Consider the following 19,683-nt stretch of genomic DNA (forward strand, 5'->3'; position numbering starts at 1 on the left):
TATTATACTGCCTGTGGACACCTCGTGGAGGGCCCTATAACCTAGGTTTACTAGTTGCCACATGAGAGATGTTGAGAAGGGGATCATGACAGACACATCTGTGCTAACACATCAATTCATCAAACACCTCTTTGCAGTGGTTTGCATGACCTCCCCAACTCCGAACTCTCTCGGTGCAGACTGCAGAGCACAGATTGAATGCTGCAGTCCTTGAAGGCAGGAGTTAAGACATTCTAATACCGGGTAATCCAACCAGAGAAATTTCATTTGATAACTTTGGTAATAAAAGTAGCTTTGCTTGTATATCAAAATGGAACAAAAAGCATGTATTCATTGCACTAATTAATGTCTTCTAATGTATTTGACAAAATGCCCCTTTCAGGGCCTTTTCCATCTTCAGAGCATTTCTTTACAAAACACACTATCTTCATTTGAGAACTTGGACTAAATGACTACTAAAAACAAACCAAAGTTCTAAACCCCAACCCTAACCCTAATCCAACCCGACCAACCCAACCCTAACCCTAACCCTAACTAGATTCCTTCAACTCTAACCCAATCTAATTTAGAAAAAACAAGTGTTAGAAATAACTATAGTTTATTACGAGTTATAGCTTACGATAGATCTTTCTTGGACGGAAAACAACAGAGGTGATGAAGAATAAAGTTTTCAAAAAAAATATAAAATAATATTATTAAGGTTTTAGCCTTTTTTTATTAGGATTAAGTGAAGTGATTATCTTAAAAGAAATACATGATCCTATCTGGTGGGGCTATACAAATATCATGCATCTTAACAAATCAATGTATGTTATATATTACATATGACATGTACTATAGAGTCGGGTTCGGGTTGGGTCCTGTTGGCTAAGGGGTCAACCCTAAACCAATCTGAAATAAAGTCGGGTTCATGAATTTCAACCCTAACCCTAATCCGAACATCAACTTGACCCAACCCAACCCAAACTTTTCAGGTTGGCTTAGGGTTGGGTTCGGGCCAACCTGGCCCAAATTACAGCCTTATGTACTATTGGTTTTCCAAAAATCAGTAACCAAAACCGAACCGAAGCCAATCAGTTAACCATCTATTCGATTCGTTGGGTTTTCGGTTTTTTAATTTTTACAATATATATTATAAAAATATATCATAAAAAATTATAAATATATATAAAATATTATATTTTAAATAATAAATAGTATATTATATATTATAATATATATATATATATATAATGCATACTTATTAATTATAATATCTATATATATATATATATATATATATATATATATAATATAGAAATATATGTATACCAGTCGGTTCAATTAACCACCGGTTTTCTATATTGGTTAACTGAAAACAAACTAGCGGATTCAATTATAACCGATTTTTCGGTTCAGTTTTGATCGATGTGATTTTTCGGTATTTTTGCTCATCCCTACATGCAAAGCATTCCTTAGAGATCTCAAGAAGGAAATCCTTGAACTCACTTTCTTATTTGAGGCTTGCCGTGCTTGTAGTCTTGACTCCTGTTTTGTTCGTTAGTTGGTAATGTTTTTCTTTTGTTTGAATCTTATATTGGACTAGGTTGAGAAGGCAAGGAAGTGTGCTTTATTGTTGGGTTTGGGGACAAAGCGACGTGCTCCCCTGTTTTGTTATTTATCCTTTTAATAATGTTGCCCTTCACCTCACGTAAAGCTTATGTGTTTAAAAGAATAGTATCTGATGCTGCGCAATCTGGCTATTCCTAACCGGTGGTGACTTGGTTTCCAGTAGACGACAGACGTGGAGAATCTGCACAGAAAATCAAAGATTTCGGGGGTGCTTACCCGACGAGGTTGCTCCGATTCTTAAGTCAGTATATGCGAGGTGAGAGTAATTAAAGAGCAAGAGAGCTAGTAAGCAGTAATTACGTGTACCTTGGGCCTCGGGAAGGAGGCCTTTATATAATGGAGTCCTCGCGGGCTTTACGGAGTAGTTCCGAGATCTTTGCCATGATAGAAAATGTTTTCGTGTTATCTGGAACGTTATCAGTTGATAACGCTAATCACTTCCGCCCGGATCGGATAGGAAGATAATGCTTAGTTGTTACGAGGTGTGATCCCGCAGAATTCGATGAACCGTTGGAGTGACTTTCGGGATTGTATCGAGGGCAGATTGGTATACTCGAGCTGGTTTCTATCTCAAATTGATGTTCTCGAGCTAAGGGTCATACACCGAACTGAATTATGTATTGGTGCCACGACCTGGCACCGAGGTGCCCTTAGCTTGAGATGATCTCAGCTCGAAGAACCTTAGTTCGGGGTGGTGGAGTATTACTTTGTAGCGAGCTAGCTATGTCGAGTCACATCCACGTGTCCCTTTATTATGAGGTCGGGCCAAATCACCCTCCATCAATTGCCCCCACTCCCCAAGCCAGTGGCCCTGACTTGGTGTGGGGAGTTCACGACGTGACGGGTGGATTTGACTCGAAGTCTAGGCCATCCAGTTAGATAGTTCATCGATCGGACCAGTTCGCTGCTTGGCTCAATCAAGAATAACCTGGGTTGCGTACGGTTTACCCGCGGATGTCACGTAATCTATAAATTCTGCGGACGCCAAAAAAGATGCTAAATTGATTTCAACCTCGGGGATTGCACGGCCGGTCTTCTTGAGAGCCATTGGATTGCCTTGATCTTGACCATTGATTCTCGGATATAACAGCTATAAATAGGGGACGTTTGGTTCCATTGGCATTTATTGAAAAAATGACGCAACATCAGCACCACATAGGCATTGCCATTTATTGTAGATGAAGCAAAATGAAACAACTGTGTGATTTCACCGTTTATCAGATAAATGGTAGAAAATTGAAATGCTTTGACTTTTGTGCATGGGGCATTTGGGGAAATGTCAAATTCTTGTTTCCTCAATGCACCAATGTTTATTGAAACCAAATGCGACACACCTTAATGGGTATTAATATGAGGTGGAGAGTAAAAAATGTTTAAAGTGAAATTCAACCAAACAACAAAAACAAAAAACGTTTAAAGTGAAAAAGTACAAACAAATTATAATGAAATCAAGCCAAAGTTTCCCTAGTCAGACATGTGGCCCACTTACATTCAAACACCTGTCGTTTCAAAGATTTAAACAAAATGGACATGTGTCAAAATCTGAATAGTTGTAGTTTAAGAATAGAGTTTATTAAACATGTGTCAAATTTTGATTAGTGGTAGTTCAATAAATGAGCCCACTAACATGTAGAGTGGAGCCCACCACCATGTAGAGTTGTGAGAAGTGGGAAGCTCCCACTCTCAATCATTTCCTAAAAAAACGGAAGTTGTGCTATTAATTACTATTAACTACTAAACTAATTAATTAATTCCAACTACTAATTACTAATAGTAATTATTGTTAACTACTTTTAATGAATTAATTACAGCTATTAATTACTAATTAATTACTATTAACTACTTCTAATTAATTAATTCCAGTTATTAATTACTAATAATAATTACTCATGAATAATAATTAATTACTGAAAATAATTTCTTATAATAATTACTTCTATTACTTAATTGCTGATAATAATTAATGAGTGATAATATTGCTCCTTATTAACTCGAAAAAATAATTTCTTATAATAATTAATGCTAATACTTAATTAATGATAATTTATTAATGGCATTGCTCATCATTAATTCGGAATGATAGTTAATAAATATTTTCATAGTGGTAATTAATAATTCGGAAATAATCATTTTATATTTATATTAACTCATATGAATTAATTTGGAAATAAATATTTAATGGTAATTATTTATATTATAATTATTATCAGAAGTTATAATTCATTCATTTATATGAAATTATTAACTATATTATTATAAGTAGTTATAATTAATAATAAATATTTTCATAATTGTAATTAATAATTCGAAAATAATCATTTTATATTTATATTAACTCATATTAATTATTTTGAAAATATTTAATGGTAATTATTTATATTATAATTATTATCAGAAATTATAATTCATACATTTATATGAAATAATTAATTATATTATTATAAGTAATTATAAATAATATTATTATATTAATGAATATAATTATAATTAATTATTACTAATACTAATGATGATAATTATTACTTCAGAATGTTAATTAATTGATGATAATTAATAAGTTTTTAATAATGTTAACTATTAATTGGGATATAATCATTTTATATTAATATTAATTCGTATTAATTATTTTATAAATATATAGTTAGTGTTACTTATTTACATTATTAATATTACAAGTAATTATAATTAATACTATTATTATTCTCCAATAAATATTTCATTTAGTGAAAGTTAAATTATAAAACTTTCAATTATTCAATATTTTTAAACTTAAATAATTATAATATCAAATATTATTTTATGAATTAACTAAAATCGTAATTACAACAAATTAATTACTTAATAAAAATAAAAATAAAATAATAATAATACTTGAATTTTAATGATTTCAAAATCAATACATACATAATAAGAATATATTATTAGTTAATAATAATAGTAATAATAATAATGATAATAATAATAATAATAATAATAATAATAATAATAATAATAATAATAATAATAATAATAATAATATTATTATTATTATTATTATTATTATTATTATTCATTTCAAAATTATTAATATATTATTAATCTATTAATAATGCTGATTATTATTAAAGAATGTTAATAGAAAATTTTAATTACTTAAAATTATTTGTTGAAATTACCCATTTTAATTCAGACATATTAATTATTAATTTCTTAAAATTATTATTTACAGAATAATTTTAATTGCTCTTTCATTAATGACCTTATTTTTGAGTAATTGTTTTTTATGTTCAATATTTTTTTTTTGCAAAAATCCAAATAACTTTTCATTTGCAATGCTAACTATTTTATTTTTCTCTTATTCAGTTTTCCAAAAGATAAAAAAATAAATTAATGATATTTACCTATTTTTATCAAATTATGTATTTATCAAGTTCTTGTCATTGATGATGACAATGATGATGAGTCAATTTTTTGAAGGAGAGGGGTACTAATAATAATTAATGACTTCTAATTAATTAATTTCAGCTATTAATTACTAATAATAATAACTCACTGATAATAATTTCTTATAATAATTACTGCTAGTACTTAATCACTGATATTAACTAATTACTAGTAATATTTCTCATTATTAATTCTGAATGATAATTAATAACTATTTTCATAATGGTAATTAATAATTCAGAAATAATAATTTTATGTTTATATTAACTCATATTAATTATTTTGAAAATAAATATTGAATGTTAATTATTTATATTAGAATTATTATCAGAAATTATAATTCATACATTTATATTAAATAATTAATATTATTATTATTATTATTATCGGTATTTATATTATTATTATCATCAATAATTATAATTAATTATTACTAATAATAGTGATTTCTGATAAAAATTAATTATTGATTATAATTACTTATTGATAATTAATTCCTTAATTATAATAATGTTAATTATTACATTGGAATGTTAATTAATTAATGATACTTAATAAGTATTTTAATAATGTTAATTATTACTTGGGATATAATCATTTTATATTTATATTAATTCATATTAATTTTTTATAAATATATAATTATTGTTAATTATTTTCAATATTATTATTATTATAAGTAATTATAATTAATACTATTATTATTCTCTAATAAATATTTCATTTAGTGAAAGTTAAATTATAAATGTTCAATTATTCATTATTGTTAAACTAAAAGAATTATAAAAGCAATTAGTATTTCAGTAATTAACTAAAAATTGTAATTATAAGAAATTAATTACTTCATAATAATAATAATAATAATAATAATAATAATAATAATAATAATAATAATAATTTAATATTACTAATTTCAAAATCAATACACACATAATAAGAATATATTATTAGTAGTTAATAGTAATAATAATATACTTATTATTATTACTGATGTCATAATTATTAATATATTGTTAATCTATATTACTCAATAAAGACATGGAATAAAAAGTATTCAAATTACCACAAATGAATGAACTAAAAATCTATGAGTATTCTAATTGACTTGAATTTGACACATCAACATGCCCAAAATTATAATTTCAACCTACATTTTCTATTTCTATCTCCCAATTCCCTTAATTCAAACATACCATTAGGTTATGTACAGGTTTCTCTATGTTTTTTTAACGATAATTTTTAGCTAGTCTATGTGCATTGTGGGGGGCTTAGACTTAAAATCCATAATCATGATTGACCAAAAGAAGCGTTGCCACCTAACTTGGAGGTGATTTCCATACTTAGGATGGTTCCATTATTCTCCTTTCTTTCATGTTTTCTTTGTTGGATGGGCTTCGGAGTCCTAATTATATTATCATTTGATTGTAGCCATATATGATGATGATTTGATTGTAGTCATATATTTTTCATCTCTTACTTTAGAGGATGGATGCATCTGCAAATGTTGTTTGGCATGGATTGTTTTTCTTAGTAGCTCTTTGAATGATTTTCTTCATTCTTTGCCTCTTTGAATGGATATCATAAATGCTTTTTATCCATTCATATGTCCCTAAATATTAACCAGTATTGGTGATATTGTTGTAAACATCCATCTAAATTTACTATTTTATAAATAGATTAATGATTTCAAAGTTATTGATACTTTTTTGGGGGTAGGTTGCTCAACAGGACATCGATTTTTTATTGTTAAATAGTAAATTTCAAATTAAATGATACTGTAGTTGCCCCTTAATATGGAGTCATTGTATAGATAAAACATGGTAAGTCTCTTAAATCAAATAAAGAGCCTAACCTAAATGTTTATTATAAATAATTAAAAAGTGAAATAATTCAGATTAAATCAAATAATTACTTACTCAAAATTACTGAATTAAGTAAATAATAATGATAATCAATTATTTATAAAAATAATTAATAATAATAACAATCATCAATTACTTATTTAAGTAAATAATAAAAAACAAAATAACAATCATCAGTTATCATTAATGTTTATTCAAAGCATGCCCCATAATAATTATCAAATACAGTAATTAAACCTTAAATAAGAATCAATATTTATTAATGTCATTAAAATTGTTAAGACAAATGATTAATGTTTATTCTTAAATGGAAAATATGAATTAACAAATCTATTATATAATAATTATACTCGGTTGGAAAAAGATATTTTAAGTAAATATTTAAATAATTACAAATTTAGTTAATATTATTACTAAATAACAAAAATTTCAAATTAAATACTAAAATAAAATAATAATAATAATAATAATAATAATAATAATAATAATAATAATAATAATAATAATAATAATAATAATAATGGTTAAATTAAAGTAATAAAAGTTTCAAGTTGAATTTAATGACCCGTATAATTTTATGGGTTTGACATACAAAGGTCAATTTATGTGAACCCGTATACTGTATGAATGTCTTAAAAAATGGTAATAAAAATCATTAATGTTTATTCATATATATGATTAACTTCCCCGTATTTAATACGGGATCATTCACTAGTAATTAGTGATTTTAAGTCCTTTTGGGCCTGCCTAAAAAAAAAAAACGTCCTTTTGGGCCTAATGGGCCTACTCGACAGAAGGGATAGAGTTTTAGTATACTCCAATTCAATTTAATTTGCAACCCATGCTTTTATTGTGGATCTTATACATTTTCAGCTACGTGTAGGGCTCAGGTCTGGGCCGGAATAGGATTGTCCCAGTAATCGGGACAAAATCATGGCATCGCGATTAATAATTTATATAATTGAGTCTGACCCGACCCGATTATATATAAAATTATATATATATATATATATATAATAACTTAAAATTTAAGTTTTGATAGTATAGCCTTAATAAAAATGATAATAAAATATTAATATATTATATGTTAATAAATTAAACAATTTTAACTAATATTATACCGTTTTAAACATAAAATATAATAAAAATTAGAAAAAAAAAACTTGTATATATTTAATAAAATAACCGCTTTGAGGCAGGCAAGAACCGAAACGAATCCAATTACCAATCCGGACAAAATCATGAAACCGAAGCCAACATTGTTGGTTCCATCAATTGGGCAGAACCAATCCATTGACAGCCCTAATTAGGTGACTCTATTTTTAAACACTCAGGTTAAATAGAAGAGAAGGTTCAAAAAGAACTCATTTTGTTTACTCTAAAAATGCTCAACCAGAGAGGGGATAACATCAAGCACCAAACAAACCACGCATGGGTGAGACCTGATTGATGTCTCACCCAACGATCATGTTTTACAAGTAAAAATGAAAAGACCTGATTGATTTCTCTTTCAAGTTGTATACTACCTTTTGATTTACTGGTTTTACTGTGTTCATGCCTTCATGGTAATGGTGGAAAATGATTTATGTAGCTGATCCTATACGATTGGGACAGGTCTTAGATTGGATTGGACCTGGTCTGTCTGTAATAAATTTATATTAGATTGGATTGGATTAAGTCAATATCTGGTCCATTGATATAAGTTAAGAGTATAGGTATCAATGGACCGAGTTTATATTGGAAACCAATCTAAATTAAAACAATTTTGAACCAGATTAAATGATCCAAACATTGAATTTGACCGGTTTAAAATGGTTCAAAATATTCATTGGATTAGATTAGAACTGGTCCATTTGTAATGGATTTGGATTGAATTGGATTGGACCAAATCCTGTCCGATTGACACCCTACTATTGCTAGACAGGTGGGGAATTCTAGATAATCAAAATTTGGAATCTAAAAAATTGGTGGGAGGCGAACAGAATTCTTGCGCCCCAAGAGGATAAATTGGACCAAATAGGTCCCTCCACCCCAAACAACATCAAAATCAATTTCCATGCCTTGGAAAAATTGAATGGAAGGTACACCTTTAGTTGCTTAATGAGGGAAAACAAATTGGGGCAAAATTGACAATACAACCATTATGATATCAGAGATGCAGGCCGCTCAAGAAGCCCACAAGTTAGCTACCCAGTTTCAGAACCAAACCTTCACCATCTATAGGAACCTAGGAAATATATATATATAAAATTAAGCTCGAATGAAGTTTCTATACCATATTAAAATGGACATATATCATGTGGAATAAGCCTTAGAAGCAACCTGGACTAATTAAAACAAAATTATACCCAACTTTTTTTTCTTTAATTCTCTCTCTATCTATCCCGAAGGAAATGGGTCCTTATTCCTGAATTCCTAAATTGTGATCCAGTTCTGAGCGAGGTCTTTACTCCTTGTAACTGCAATGGGCTACAGCCTGATTCATAGACGACCCAAAATACCAACCGAGTAGAATCAGGAATCAGCAGACAACATACAATATTATAATACAATCCCCTGTTTAAGAAAGGATTAATAAAGCCCATACAAGTCTGCATTATGTCAGGGTCAGGGGGCATATGTAGCAAAGGTTCGAGCAGCATTATTAATTGCTTGAAAGGCATTCCGTATAAAACATAGTGTAAGGTGAAGCTCTTTAATAGATGTCATGGTCAGCGTTCGTAGCTCTGATTCCGATGCGCCCATGTAGTTTCGAGGAACCACCCCCACCCCCACCCCCAGGCCAAAAAGGATGGAATTTGGTTGTCACCCTCTATCTGTTATTACACCTGGAGGTCATTTAATATCTACCGCAGTTAACAGCCTTTTAGCCCAATATGTATATATTTATACAGATTACAGACTATCTAAGCTAAGCTAAGGCCCAGCCCAAAAAATTAGAAGAAAATAGCTCAAAATCGAGTCGAGTGTTGGATGCTCCTCGATCGCCATCGCCAAGACCCGATTGAGACTTGAGTTGAGAGATCGCCCATGAAGTAACGAGTCTAGAAACCGTAGATAATGAGTCATGGCTCTGGGTGTTGCATTGAGTGAAAGACACGGCAATTTGGTGTGGGTCATGCTTCTTCAATCTTCACCTTCTCAGAAAAATCCACATTCATCTCTCACAGATGACAGAGGGAGAAGAGGGATTTGGACTCGATCGCAACAGAGTACATACCGTGCCGCCAAAGGGAAGCTTCTACTTCCGGCTAGAGATGGACTACACAGACCGTACAAGCATTGTCCAAATGCTAATAATAGAAGAAACCTACATAGTTCATTGATTGATAACAACAGGAGAAAATTAATAATGAGAAAGTAATCTACACTTCTTTATTCACTTTTGGGGATAAAGCAAATGTAATCTTAGATTTACAACTCTTCTTTACTTGTTCCAGGGGGAAAGAGAGAGAAATATAAATGTTCTTTTTTGGAGACCAATAATAGAAAATTAATAACACAAGCAAACAATTTGAGGGAAAAGGCAGGGTTTTGAGTTACTGTTGCTCATTGGAGCAAGTAGTTGACAGTTTGATGCTTTGGCTGGTGTACGTTTGATAATTCTCAATTCAGTCTCTTGATATTTAGATCAAGAGCAATTAATTATTCACATACGGTCTAAGACGTGCATCAAATTTTGCGACCATAAAATTGGCTTGATCTGTCATTCAGCCAACCATACAACTCAATACCATCCGAATTCTGGATTTGAATACTGAGTTCGTCCACTAAACTACTAACCAGTATTATTAGATTTAGACTCGGATTCAACGGAATGGTTGAACCCGTGGGTAAATTGGTCACCCTGTGAGCTTTTTTATCCTCATTAAGGCATTGTTTGGAATTAATGCCACTTATTGAGAGGTATTTTTTGGGAAAAACGATACCGCATTGACATGCCATTCTCAGAAGACTCCGGATCTCCTGCCTAGAGGTGTCAATTGGACTGGATTTAGTCCAACCCGATCCAGTTCAATGTGAGTCCACTTACAGATGGACTGGACCCAATCCAGTCCAAATCCAATACAAATCAAATCTAATCCAACTCATTAAAATGTAAATGAACTGGATTGGATCCAATCCAAACCGGATGAAATATCAAAAATTATATATAAAAACAAAATATATAAAAATTACAAAAATATATTAAAATGAAGAAAATCTGAAAATTACAAAAAAATACCTTTTGGCATTAAAAAAGCACTTTCGCAAAAGTGCTTTCATAAAAGTACTTTTATCAAAGTACTTTCATAAAAGTGCTTTCATAAAAGTACTTTTATCAAAGTACTTTCATAAAAGTGCTTACCACATATAAAAGTACTTCGTAAAAGTACTTCCATAGAAGTGCTTTTATAAAAGTACTTTCGTATAAGTGCTTTTGTAAAAATACTTTTGTAGAAGTGCTTTTATAAAAGTACTTTTATAAAAGTATTTTCATAGAAGTGCTTTATAAAAGTGCTTTCGTCAAAGTATTTTCTAAAAATGCTTTCGCAAAAGTGCTTTTTAAAAGTACTTTTATAAAAGTTCCTGAATAAAAGTGCTTTTATAAAATTACTTCCATAAAAGTTCTTTTGTAAAAGTGAACTCATAAAAGTGTTTTCGTGTAAAACTAATTTGATAAGTGTTTTCGTAAAAGTACTTTGTAAAAGTGCTTTTATAAAACTGGTTTTATAGTGCTAAAAGTACTTTTGTAAAGGTGCTTTCGTAAAAGTATTTTTGTAAAAATGCTTTTAATAAAAGTACTTTTGTAAAAGTATTTTCATAAAAGTAATTTTATGCCAAATTCAATTTTGATCCATTTCAATTTGGACAAGGGTTTGGCCTCATGATCAGATTATTGGGAATTTAGTTTAGGTCCAATTTAGACTAGGGGTGTTCACAGGTCGGGTTGGGTCGGTTTATTGGGGTTTTCCCAACCGACCCGACCTAGTCGGGTTACCTGAGGTGGAAACCGAAACCGACCCACTGATAGGCCAAACCAACCTGGTCGGTTTGAGTCAGGTTGGGTCGGTTTCGGTCAGTTTCGGTTTTGCTCCTGTACAAAAGGACACCTAATTGAATTCTAATTGTAATTGCCTATTTGTTGTAAAAGACTATAGAAAGTTAGAAACTAAGATAGATTGCCTATTCTAATTGTAATTGCCTAATGGGCCTTCTAGTTCTAGTAGAAGACTAGTTATAGTTAAGTAGGAAATACTCAAACTAGGAACTACCGAACTAGTAGAAGACTAATTTGGTTCATATATTTGCCCAACCCGAAACCGACCGGTACTAATGAAAACCCGGCCGACTCGGGTTGGGTCGGTCTAGGTTGATCGGTTTGGTGGGGATAATAATATGAACCAATTTATTTTGGATTGGGCCAATCCAATAATTATAATGGACTGTCCAAATCCAATTTGATAATGTTTGAATTGGATTAGATCCAATCCAAAACTGGTCAATTGACACCCCTACTCCTACCCACAAGAACTCTATTCATAGTTACTCACAAGCAAAATACTATTTTCGTGCATTAGGAACATCTCCCCATGTATAATAATATGTAAGAGGATGAGATGTTCTTCATGTGTGGTTGCGATGTTATGTGAGTAGAATTGTGTGGGTAGAAAACCTGGACTCTCAGAAATTCTAATGAGTTCCTACGGTTTGTGTCAATGTTTTTAAAATTGGACCGGATTGGATGGTTAGACCAGAATAACCGGGAACCGATCACCTGGCCAGTTTTGTTTCACCCCAGAACTGTCTTTTGGCCATAAAACCATTGATTTGATCAGCAAACTGTTGATTTTAGCAGGCGAACCATTCATACCATCGATCTGGATAATGGTTTTTGGCTGTTTTTTTTTTTTTTTTAATTTTTGTATTTTTTGTATGATTTTTGGCTTTTTTTTTAATTTATAATTTTTTAATTTTTTTTTTTCAAAACGAGCCCATCCGTTTGATTCAAATGGTCGGACCATTCGACCTAAGAACTGGACTGGGTAGGGCCAAGGGGAGGAAAGATTCACAGTTCACGAGGTATGGGTAAATAATTAAATATTCACAGTTCACGAGGTGTGGGTAAATAATTAAATACATTTAGAAAACCAATAAAAGAATCTGAGGGGGGACTAAACTCTAAATAGGCCAAAAATGTTTTTAACCAAACATTCGGTATTATATGAAAAAAATGATTTTAGATGTGGTCGTGATGTAATACAAATTTTCTAAGAAACGGCCGCAACTCCAAACACCAGCTTAATGGTTTGCATGGGGCAAAATCCAACTGCATTGTTAACTGGTAAAATTGTGGTTAGTCAGCTTTTTGGTTTTTAAGTTTTTTTTTTTTTTTTTTTTTTTTGTGAAAGCATTTTGGTTTTTTAAGTTGGGTTCCACTATGATAGCATACATACATAGATGCATTATATTTGAAAAACTTGTGATCAATTAACAGGTATAATAATTTTATTAATGAATTAGTTGATATTTATTATAATTCACAGGTGGGTTTTTATTGATCAAATCTCTTTTTAGCACCATTTATTTCTGGCATTATAGATTCTTTCATTTAATTTTTAACTGATATCATTTTGACCTGGATAGATTTGGGTCCACCAGACTGGATTATTAATTTTAACTTTTTTTCTTCTTTTCGTAAATTAAGGAGGAAAATATAAATTTAACTTGAACCACATTGATGATTACTATGGAATTAAAAACTTGCCAACATAGCAAGCAAACAAAATTTAAAGCAATACGACATCGTTTGGACTTTAGCATATAAATAGAGTAATTAGCTAATTTGATATGCCCTCACGAAGGAACAAGAAAACATCTTGAAGAGCATTCCTCGATCCACACACTCTGGTTTGGTTTCAGAGTATTTGCAGGAGAGATGGTGGGTAGCATAGCTAAAAGATGGAGACTGCTCAACGGCCAGGAGATGTGGAAGAACCTCTTGGATCCTCTTGACATTGATCTCCGGCGAAACATCATTCATTATGGAGAAATGGCTCAGGCAACCTACGACGCCTTCATCACTGAGAAAATCTCCAAGTTTGCCGGAAGTAGTCGGTATGCAAAGAGAGATTTCTTTTCCAAGGTGGGTCTGGTGAATGCTAATCCATACAAGTACAACGTAACCAAATTCCTGTACGCTACATCCCGAATGGATGTCCCCGAAGCGTTCATCATCAAGTCATTGTCGAGGGAGGCATGGAGCAGGGAATCGAACTGGATGGGTTATGTTGCGGTGGCCACTGATGAAGGGAAGGCTGCCCTAGGCAGGAGGGATATTGTGATTGCATGGAGAGGTAGTCTTCAGGCCTTGGAATGGATTGATGATTTCAGCTTCATCATGGTTTCTGCCTCTCAGATACTGGGTCGAACAATTGACCCTTTCGTGCATCAGGGTTGGTTGTCGATCTACACTTCCGACGACCCAAGGGCGCCGTTTAACAGGACCAGTGCTAGAGACCAGGTGACTTTTCTTCTGTTTCAGTATAATTGGCCCATGAACAAGGCTAAAACATCTTTCTTTCTTTCTTTTCTCTGTAGTTTCTTTTTTTTTTTTTTCTGGGTGTCTAATCAAATTATCAATTGTTAGGATAAAACCAGTTTTTGATAGGGTCGAGGTCCATGGTCCAAGCTTCTAAGTTCTCACTTGGTAATTGGTCGATGGGTCTTGGTTGGTTTGACCTAATCTGAACTGGGATTTAGCTAACAATCAACCTACAGACTCTAATTAGTCTAGATTTCTCCCCCGTAGAATTACTAATTCACAAAATGAAGTTTCTGTCTCGAACACAGCCATCTGCCATTTTTGCTAATTTGCTTGCATATATAAAACAATAAAACAAACACGGCCATTTTGCGTGTAATCTCAGGTTCTTAGTGAAGTGCGGAGGCTTGTGGAGGAATACAAAGACGAGGAGATTAGCATAACTATTACCGGCCACAGCTTGGGCGCAGCGCTTGGAACACTGAATGCAGTCGACATTGTAGCTAATGGATTTAACAGGCCTAAAGATCATCCAGACAAGGCCTGCCTAGTCACAGCCTTTCTCTTTGCTAGTCCCCGCGTTGGAGACGACAAGTTCCAGAAGCTCCTCTCAAGTCTGGAAAATCTCCGGCTGTTAAGGGTTCGTAACGCCTTAGATATTGTACCCAATTATCCACTGATTGGGTATTCAGATGTTGGACAAGAGTTGGTCATCGACACCCAGAAGTCGACATTCTTGAAGAGTCCTGCGAACCTATCAGTTTCGCACAACTTAGAGGGCTATCTTCATGGAGTTGCAGGAACTCAGGGGTCTAAAGGAGGATTCAAGTTGGAAGTTGAGCGAGATATTGCGCTTGTGAACAAGTCGATTGATGGACTGAGAGACGAATACCTTGTACCTGCTTCATGGCGGTGTGAGAAAAATAAAGGGATGGTTCAGGGGGCTGACGGATCTTGGAAGCTGATGGACCATGAGGAAGATTATTATCCCGAGATTTGAATGTCCTATGTGGTGTGCAGCATTGAGTATAAGCATTCATTCAGGGCAGATCATCTGCAACAAATTTCAAAATCAAAGATGCAGAATTTTCTGATTGCTAGGCAGAACTTGGAGGTTTTAGAGAAAATGATGGACGATTCTTGAAAATGTTTCTACACCCCAAGTGTGGCTGTGCACCTAATTTCTCCTTTCTTGTTAATTTTTCTTTCCTGTTTTTTCTTGTTTGCTTGAGAAATTAAACCTCACTAATGGTGGTTCAAAACACACAACAAGTACATAAAACTCTCTATTTTCCAGGCAAAGAGTCAAGCAAAATGGTGCAGTACTCTACCCCTGAGCACGAACTCGCTTGTCTACAGTTTGAATTCAATCACAGACTGAAAAAGCAAACAGACAAACTGTTTTGGGCCAGACTCGGGCATAATTTTGAGAGCCATTTGTTGAAACAGGTGGGAGTCGGACATGGGATAATGATGAACTACTGGACCAAACCAGGCCCATTAAGATGCAGTAAAGGAAACGAGGCACCCTTATCATGAAGGTCTGTAAAGCCAAGGCCGTAACTGGCCTGATCTTTAATCCAAGTGAGTAGAGTACGTAGGATCAACATCTCCTAAGGGAATACCGTGTGATCAAGGAAAGATATCTTCTTCCTTACCCAGTTACCTGGAACATGACATGAGTGGCAAAGTCTTCTATAAGAAGCTATAATAACTGTTAATTCATTGACTTTAATTTTTTTTACAAGTTATTGAAGAATAATTCCATGAAAAGGATTTTACAATAATTAAAATATTAGAGAGCTCAACGACTTAAAATGTTCTAACGTGTTCATTAAGACCATGGGATCTTAAAAAGTATCATTATAAATTGATGCTTATATAGCATACTAATTACAATGGTTCAATGATTTTAGGGTGACTAAAAGACTATATTTGTTATATATGCAGGCATCTATTTTGGATTTTTAGTTGCTTTAAGCCCAATAAAATGCCCCAAACTCTATTAGAAACCACAGAAAACATGGTTTAGTTTAGTTTGTTTCTATACCAAAATGGTTTGGTTTGGTCTAAAATACTCTCTAAAACACCTAAATGTATTTTATGGTTTAGTTTGTTTCTTCTGGGTAAGCTTTTTGACAATTTACCCAATAAAGTTTTACCCATCTCCCAGATGAATAAATTATTTACCCATGAAGGAAGAAAATTGGGCAACTAACATTTCTATGCAATATGCAAAAACAACATAGGTAAATATTACCTCGGTAACTGCATAGTTAAATAACTTACATTCAATATAGTAATTGAAACTAAAGATGTTGAATTCTTTAAAAACAAACTATGTTCTAAATCCACATAAAATGACAAAGAACCAAGAAAAGAAACTTAGATCTCAATACTTATTGGTAATAATGAGACTGAAAGTCTCAAAGTAGAAGTGACACAACTGTAACACCTATAATAGAACCTAAAAGAAGTCAAAGACAGAGAGTTAAATAACTTACATTCAATATAGTAATTGAAACTAAAGATGTTGAATTCTTTAAAAACAAACTATGTTCTAAATCCACATAAAATGACAAAGAACCAAGAAAAGAAACTTAGATCTCAATACTTATTGGTAATAATGAGACTGAAAGTCTCAAAGTAGAAGTGACACAACTGTAACACCTATAATAGAACCTAAAAGAAGTCAAAGACAGAGAATAGAAAAATACTTAAGTTCTGATTTTATCTCTATTCAGTCAATTGTATTCTTTGTTGAGGCTGACAGAGAAAAGATTTTAAATAAGATACCCATTGTACTAAACATTAAAAATGATCAAAAAACCTGCAATGAAGATGTAACTTTTAGAGATGCTGCCTTTTGAAAAGAAACTATAAATGATGAAATAAATTCGATAATGTCAAATAACACATGGGTATTAATAGACTTGCCTCTGGGATCAAAACCAATTAAATGTAAACGGGTGGTTAGAGAAAATACAATACTAATGGATCTATACAAACCTTTAAGGATAAATTGGTAGCCAAAGGATTTAGTAAAAAAAGAAGGGATTGACTACTTTGACACTTATGTTCTAGTGGCCAAAACAACCTTTATAGAACACACTTATAGCATTGGCATCCATTTATCACTTGTTTATTCATTAAATGGATGCTAAAATTGTTTTCTTAAATGGTTATTTAAATAAAGAAATCTACATGGAACAAATAGAGGGACTTATCCTTCCTGAAAATGAGAAGAGAGTTTGTAAACTGGTTAAATCATTGTATGATTTAAAACAAACACCCAAACAGTGGTTAGCATAAATGAAACACAACAGTGCTGATAGATGCATTTACTCAAAGTTTATTAAAAATTATAATATAATTGTAGATCTTTATGTTGATTACAGGCTTATTGTGGGTACTAATATGGTTGGCATTAATGAAACTAAAACTACTTATCCTCTGTCTTTAAGATGAAAGATTTAGGAGAGTATATACCATCTTGAGAATAAAAGTTAAAAGCATAGGTTATGCATTAAACCAATCACATTATATTGAGAGAATACTTGAGAAATTTAAGCATTTTGGATTTAAAGAATATAACACACCATATGACTCTAGTGTAAAGCTTGTAGAAAACTCTGGTAGAGTAATTGCACAACTTGAGTATAAGTCAAATAAAGAGATGGAATATAGCACACCATATGGCAAGTCTAGACATATAAATTCAAATATGAATTTGTTAGGCAAGTAAAGAGATGAGATTAAAACTCTTTACTTAGTCACCACTAATGGTAACACAACCTAAACTAAAAAAATTAATATTGGGTTTAATAGGTAACAACAAGTTACTACGAAGTAACTGTGACGCAACGTGGAAGCAATGAAAAACCGGGCTAGCTCTGCAAGCACCGGGCGAGCGCTAGCTTCTAGCGAAGAACACCGAATTCTCTAGGAGACAGAAAAGGTGGAAAAAATTGGAAGAAGAGAACTTGAAGGAACTCTAAAATTATGAAGTATGAATTGATGAATAATTCTGGGAGAATAACAGTATTTATAATACATTTAGAAATTGTAAAAGAACTAAGAAAGAACATGAATCTTGATCTTGATCTTGATCCTCTTGGGCTGTCTTGATAAGGTCGAACCCTCTTGGAATTCTTGGGCTTGATCTTCCACCGTTCGATCTCCCTAGCTCTCCTTATGCATGAATCTGGGGGTTTTGGATTTCTTGATGCTTCTTGGAGTCTTTGTTGGATCTTGATTGGAGTCTTGAATTCTTGCTAATCTTGGAAGAGCCTTGATAATCTTGGATTCTTGATAAGTCTTTGGAGTCTTGGATTAAGTCTTGAATTATCCTTTCTTGACTTATCTTGGACTCTTGTCCTTATTCTAGGAGCGGGCCTTGGGATGGGCCTCCATCATTCTCCCCCACTTGAAGAGAACTTGACCCCGAGTCATGGTTAGGATAGGCAAGTGTTATCTCTGGCAGGTACCGGTGAAGGTCAGCAACGTTGAAGGTCTTGGATATACCCATATGATCTGGTAGGTCCACTATATAGGCATTATCATTAATCTTCTTCACGATCTTGTATGGGCCATACTTCCGAGGCTTCAACTTGTTGTAGGTACCTACATAAATTCTTTCCTTCCTTAAGAAGACCATAACCTCATCACCTACATCAAACACTTGAGGTCGGCGGTGTTTGTCTGCGGCCATCTTGTACTTGGAGTTGGATTGCTCTAGCTTCTGCTTCATGGCCTCTTGGACGGACTGGATTTGTTCTGCCATCTATTCTGCTAAGATACTGGCACTAGGTACTCTGGGTAGCTTCACTAAATCCAGTGCATGGTTAGGGACCTTCATGTACACGATGGAGAATGGGGTCTGCCTGTAGAACTGTGCACTGCATTGCTGTAGGCAAACTCAGCCTGGGCTATGGCAAACTCTCACTATTTTGGCCTCTCCCGACATATGTTGCGAATTAAATTCCCTAAGGTTTGGTTTACCACTTCTGTTTGTCCATCTGTCTGCAGATGGGCTGTACTACTGAAATGAAGTGATGAATCAAACAACCTCCACAGGGGTCATCCAAAAGTGACTGAGGAACCGTGTGTCACGGTCTGATGTGATGGTCTTGGGTACCCCATGTAAGCGGGCAATCTCCCTGAAAAATAATTTGGCTGTTGCGGATGCATCTGCTGTTTTCTTGCATGGGAGGAAGTGAGCCATTTTTGAGAATCTATCAACTACCACGAAGACGGAGTCCA

At 32.8% G+C, this 19,683-nt stretch overlaps 1 protein-coding gene across 1 annotated transcript; it reads left to right on the forward strand.

The window, feature by feature from the left end:
• Positions 1-13,726: 13,726 nt before the first annotated feature.
• On the forward strand, positions 13,727-15,723 carry LOC148877558 (phospholipase A1-IIgamma-like). Its single transcript, XM_088942155.1, has 2 exons — positions 13,727-14,400; positions 14,807-15,723. The coding sequence occupies exons 1-2, from the start codon at positions 13,816-13,818 to the stop codon at positions 15,419-15,421; spliced, it is 1,200 nt and encodes a 399-aa protein (XP_088798281.1). The 5' UTR covers positions 13,727-13,815; the 3' UTR covers positions 15,422-15,723.
• Positions 15,724-19,683: the final 3,960 nt, after the last annotated feature.

The sequence above is a fragment of the Nelumbo lutea genome, chromosome 1, assembly GCF_056320005.1.
Source record: "Nelumbo lutea isolate HS-2025 chromosome 1, American lotus-T2T, whole genome shotgun sequence".
Lineage (NCBI taxonomy): Eukaryota > Viridiplantae > Streptophyta > Magnoliopsida > Proteales > Nelumbonaceae > Nelumbo > Nelumbo lutea.